The following is a 3,652-nucleotide window of genomic DNA, read 5'->3' on the forward strand; positions in this document are numbered from 1 at the left end:
TTAAAAAAATGAAAGTTGATTTTATTGCCTTGCTTTTGATGAAGTGTTTCTTCTTTGCATTTTGTATTACTGTACATGTATTCAATTAAATAAAAAAGACAAAATAACATAGCTGAAAAAGATGGTTGATCAATGAATAGAAAGATGCATGAAGAAAATGCTTTAAATCCTTTAAAACATATTTACATCTCATGGCAGACTATTCTAAATGAATGTGCAGAATAACTGTACAATGTAAACAATGAACAACAATGGAATTAGATATGAACACAATTCCACTGAATTTCAGGGCACTTCATGTTTAAATATTTTAGCGTTTAAAATTAAATAAAGGAACCGTTGTTCTTTGTTAGAACCATTCAGTGAGTTTTATATAGTAAAGAGAACAAATATTAATAATAGTTTAAGTAATATTTAAAATCTGGCAATTTGCCTCAGATCAAATTAGACAATGTGGCTTTTCAGATAAGAGAACAAAATGCATCTGGAATTATTTTAACATACCACATAAAATTCTCAGTGGCTTTAATGTCTTAAGGTTGCTTAAAGGGACACCCCCACATCATTCCAAACCTGTATGACTTTCTGCTGAATACAAAAAAAAAAAAAAAAAAATTTTGTTGAATGAAACAGTTTTGGTTACCACTGACATCCATTGAAAAACAAAACAAAAAAACACTGAGGCGTTTCTCAAAATATCATCTTTTATGTTCAACATAAAAAGATAAAGTCATACAAGTCTGTAACAAGGAATGATGGTTCATAAACAATACATTTTGGGTGAACTGTCACTTTAAGACATCCTTATGTACATCATACAAAAAGAGCTGATAGATTCCACTTTCTGATTTCTCTAGTTTAACAAGTTAATCTGTTTAAACAACATCATTTACATATTTAATAAGAATTTTTTAAAAATGGAAAAAAATAAAAAATAAATGTATTGTGGGACAAAAAAAACCCTGCTTCAAATAGGCACTGCTGCCACCCTGTGGTCAGCATAAGAAATACAGCAATTAGTTTCATTGTCACCCCATGATAAAATAAATAATCACTAAAGTTCAGAGAGCACTTGATTTGTAATGAACTCCACACAGAAAATGAGTGTTTTGTAGGTTGTTTCAGTGGCCCAGAGAGCTCTGAAGTATAACAGAGGTCGGCTCTGTGAATTTGCCTTTGTATTAACTAGCAACTGGCTTATTCTTGCTTGATTAAAAACTGCAAAAACCTGAGATGTTTATCAAATCATGTACATTCTTCATCAGAACTCATCCACATGGCTGAAACATACAACTGAAAGAATGTCTCAAAATCCCAAATTCAGTTGGCTTCCCGAAAGGCTTTGTGCTGTAAAGGTCCTAAAGAGATCTACCTTTGGCACTCAAAGGAACAGGTTAACTTTAGCTGGTACCAATTTGCAGCCAGTGCTGGAGAAATATTGGCTGTCATTTGGTGTGTAAGTCATGGCGCCACCTACTGATGATGCCACATCTGCACGCTCACACTCCCCACGCTGGCAAAGCTCCCGCTGGGCACAGCGCTCCACGTGTCGCCGAAGCAAGGGAAGGAAAGGCACAAAACGAGTGATAAGCTTTTCTGTAATTATTCTGGAGTGGTAGAACCCACCTGCAAAACAAAGTTCATCCACAGATTAGATTGAAAATTGTGCAACATGTATCAAGTACTGTAACTAGCAGCTATTATTAACATGATGGAGCTGAAGACCTACGACACTCACTGTCCTTGTTGTTGTACACGGCATCAGCAATACTTTCCTCCAGCTCATCAGGGCGAATTTCCTCTCGATCTCTACCTGCCTGTCGACTCTCCAGCGCAAGTTTGTTAACTACCTCCTGACCTACAGTACTGAAAAAAAGATGAAGATATGAAAATCCTCATTAATATGTGAAATTTGTTCTGCTTTAAAATGTAATATTGCCCTGAAAGATGGAAGTCTGGCCATAATAAGCATATAAAATATTACTTTATTAATCAGTCATTCAGACTTACCTGATAAATATATAAATCGCCTTACGGTAGTTTGTCTGGAACAGAACATGAAAGGGGCCTAAATGCGGTTCTAAAACGTCAATCACACCAGGAGGCATTTTCTCCATCTCATCGAAGATAAAGATTGAGCGAGCACAAGCGGTTAGGTTTCTCTCGACCCAACGTTTTAGATCAGACTGTGCACAATACAAGAAAAGAACAAATAAATAAAAAATATACAAAGATATATCTTATCTATCTTAAAGGATATAAATATTAAAGTGCATAACATTTGTGTTTGTATCCAGAGTTGCCAAGTCTGTGGTTTTCCCTCAAAACTGGGCTACTTTTGAACGGTTGCAGCGGGTTTACAAAAATTGTATTCGACTGAAATGCTTGTATTGAAATATAAACACATAACAGCAACTGTAAAATATGTATTTATGGCATGAGAGTGGCATATTTTGAGTTTTGATATTTGGGATAGGGTCAATGAGCTAGTTTTGGGCCATTTTTGACTGGCCATTAGGCTAGTTTTGTTATGCAAACCTGGCAACCCTGATATATATTAAGAAATACACACACACACACACACACACCCTGTATTGTTGCACCCGGTTGGCTAAGGGAAAGTGTAATGTGGGAACAAACTGATGGATGTACGGACTGCCCATGGCCGTTCCATAGATATGTCGTCCAATCATAGAGCTGACCAGACTTTTTCCAGTCCCAGATGCTCCATGGAAAGACAGCACTAGTGGTCTGTCTGGGTTTTCATTCTGTAAAAATTTCACCACTGCTTCCGAGACAATGTCCTGAACCATATGCTGACCATAAACGTTTTTATAAAGATCCCACTCTAAACCTGAAGAAAAAAACAAAACAAAACAGGCACAGTTGGGATGAGTGAAGGGGTTTGTAAATAAAAGCTTGCTGTTACTTACAGCTGTTACACTGAAGCATGAACAGTTGTCACAAGATCTTCATTTGACAGACATACTGAATGACATCATTACACAGCAATTCATTAAGTTCTCCAAATATTGAGAAAAACAGTAGCATTTCAACGCAGAAGTTTGTCTCATGACATTTACTGTTACCCAACACGTATTAAATATAGCTACTTGGATTGCTAAGCTTACCAAGTATGTAGCATAATCTAACATATTTCTTTTTTACTATTCATTAGAATGTCAGTCAAGCAGTGATCTGTTTTAAACACATACAGAGATGCAGACATACTGTCAACTATGTAGCATTTCGTTTGTTTACAGTGTGATCAGCTGTCACCTACCACCGATGGTTAAGTTAAATCTGGCGTATTAAGTATAAAGAAATAGGGCCCACATTTATGTTGAAAGAAATCCCGTAGTTTTCTCTGCTGAAGCTGGCAACTCTATTGAATACTACAGAAGCTAACGCTAACTGTCTATATGCTGAAGAGACAGCTGTTATTATCAAACACACCTTACCTTTTATGTCTGGTTTGTAGTCACAGTCGCAGCTCTCAGATATTGAACAAAAAATAGATTTTATCTCAAAACCGGTACCTAAGGGAGCACAATAAATTAAGAATATTATAAATATCATGGTAGCTACAGCCTCGGAGCACAGCTCCATGAATTGGATGACGGAAGAGCAACTACATATGCCGGACACTAGA

At 36.4% G+C, this 3,652-nt stretch overlaps 1 protein-coding gene across 1 annotated transcript; it reads right to left on the reverse strand.

The window, feature by feature from the left end:
- Positions 1 to 3,652, reverse strand: tor2a (torsin family 2, member A). The gene is made up of 5 exons (XM_051894505.1): positions 3,462 to 3,652; positions 2,589 to 2,854; positions 2,011 to 2,186; positions 1,739 to 1,866; positions 1 to 1,626 (listed from the first exon to the last, which is right to left on the reverse strand). Exons 1-5 carry the CDS (start codon positions 3,607 to 3,609, stop codon positions 1,382 to 1,384), a joined length of 963 nt encoding a protein of 320 aa, XP_051750465.1. The 5' UTR covers positions 3,610 to 3,652; the 3' UTR covers positions 1 to 1,381.

This window comes from Ctenopharyngodon idella, chromosome 5 (assembly GCF_019924925.1).
Source record: "Ctenopharyngodon idella isolate HZGC_01 chromosome 5, HZGC01, whole genome shotgun sequence".
Taxonomy (NCBI): domain Eukaryota; kingdom Metazoa; phylum Chordata; class Actinopteri; order Cypriniformes; family Xenocyprididae; genus Ctenopharyngodon; species Ctenopharyngodon idella.

Bases quoted from the DNA above. Each gene is read 5' to 3' on its own strand.
- tor2a (XM_051894505.1), bottom strand. From the start codon at position 3,609: ATGGAGCTGTGCTCCGAGGCTGTAGCTACCATGATATTTATAATATTC. The intron at 2,187-2,588 runs GTGTGTGTGTGT...TATTGTGCACAG, and splicing joins ACCGGGTGCAACAATACAGG to TCTGATCTAAAACGTTGGGT. The intron at 1,627-1,738 runs GTGAGTGTCGTA...TTTGTTTTGCAG, and splicing joins CGTGTACAACAACAAGGACA to GTGGGTTCTACCACTCCAGA.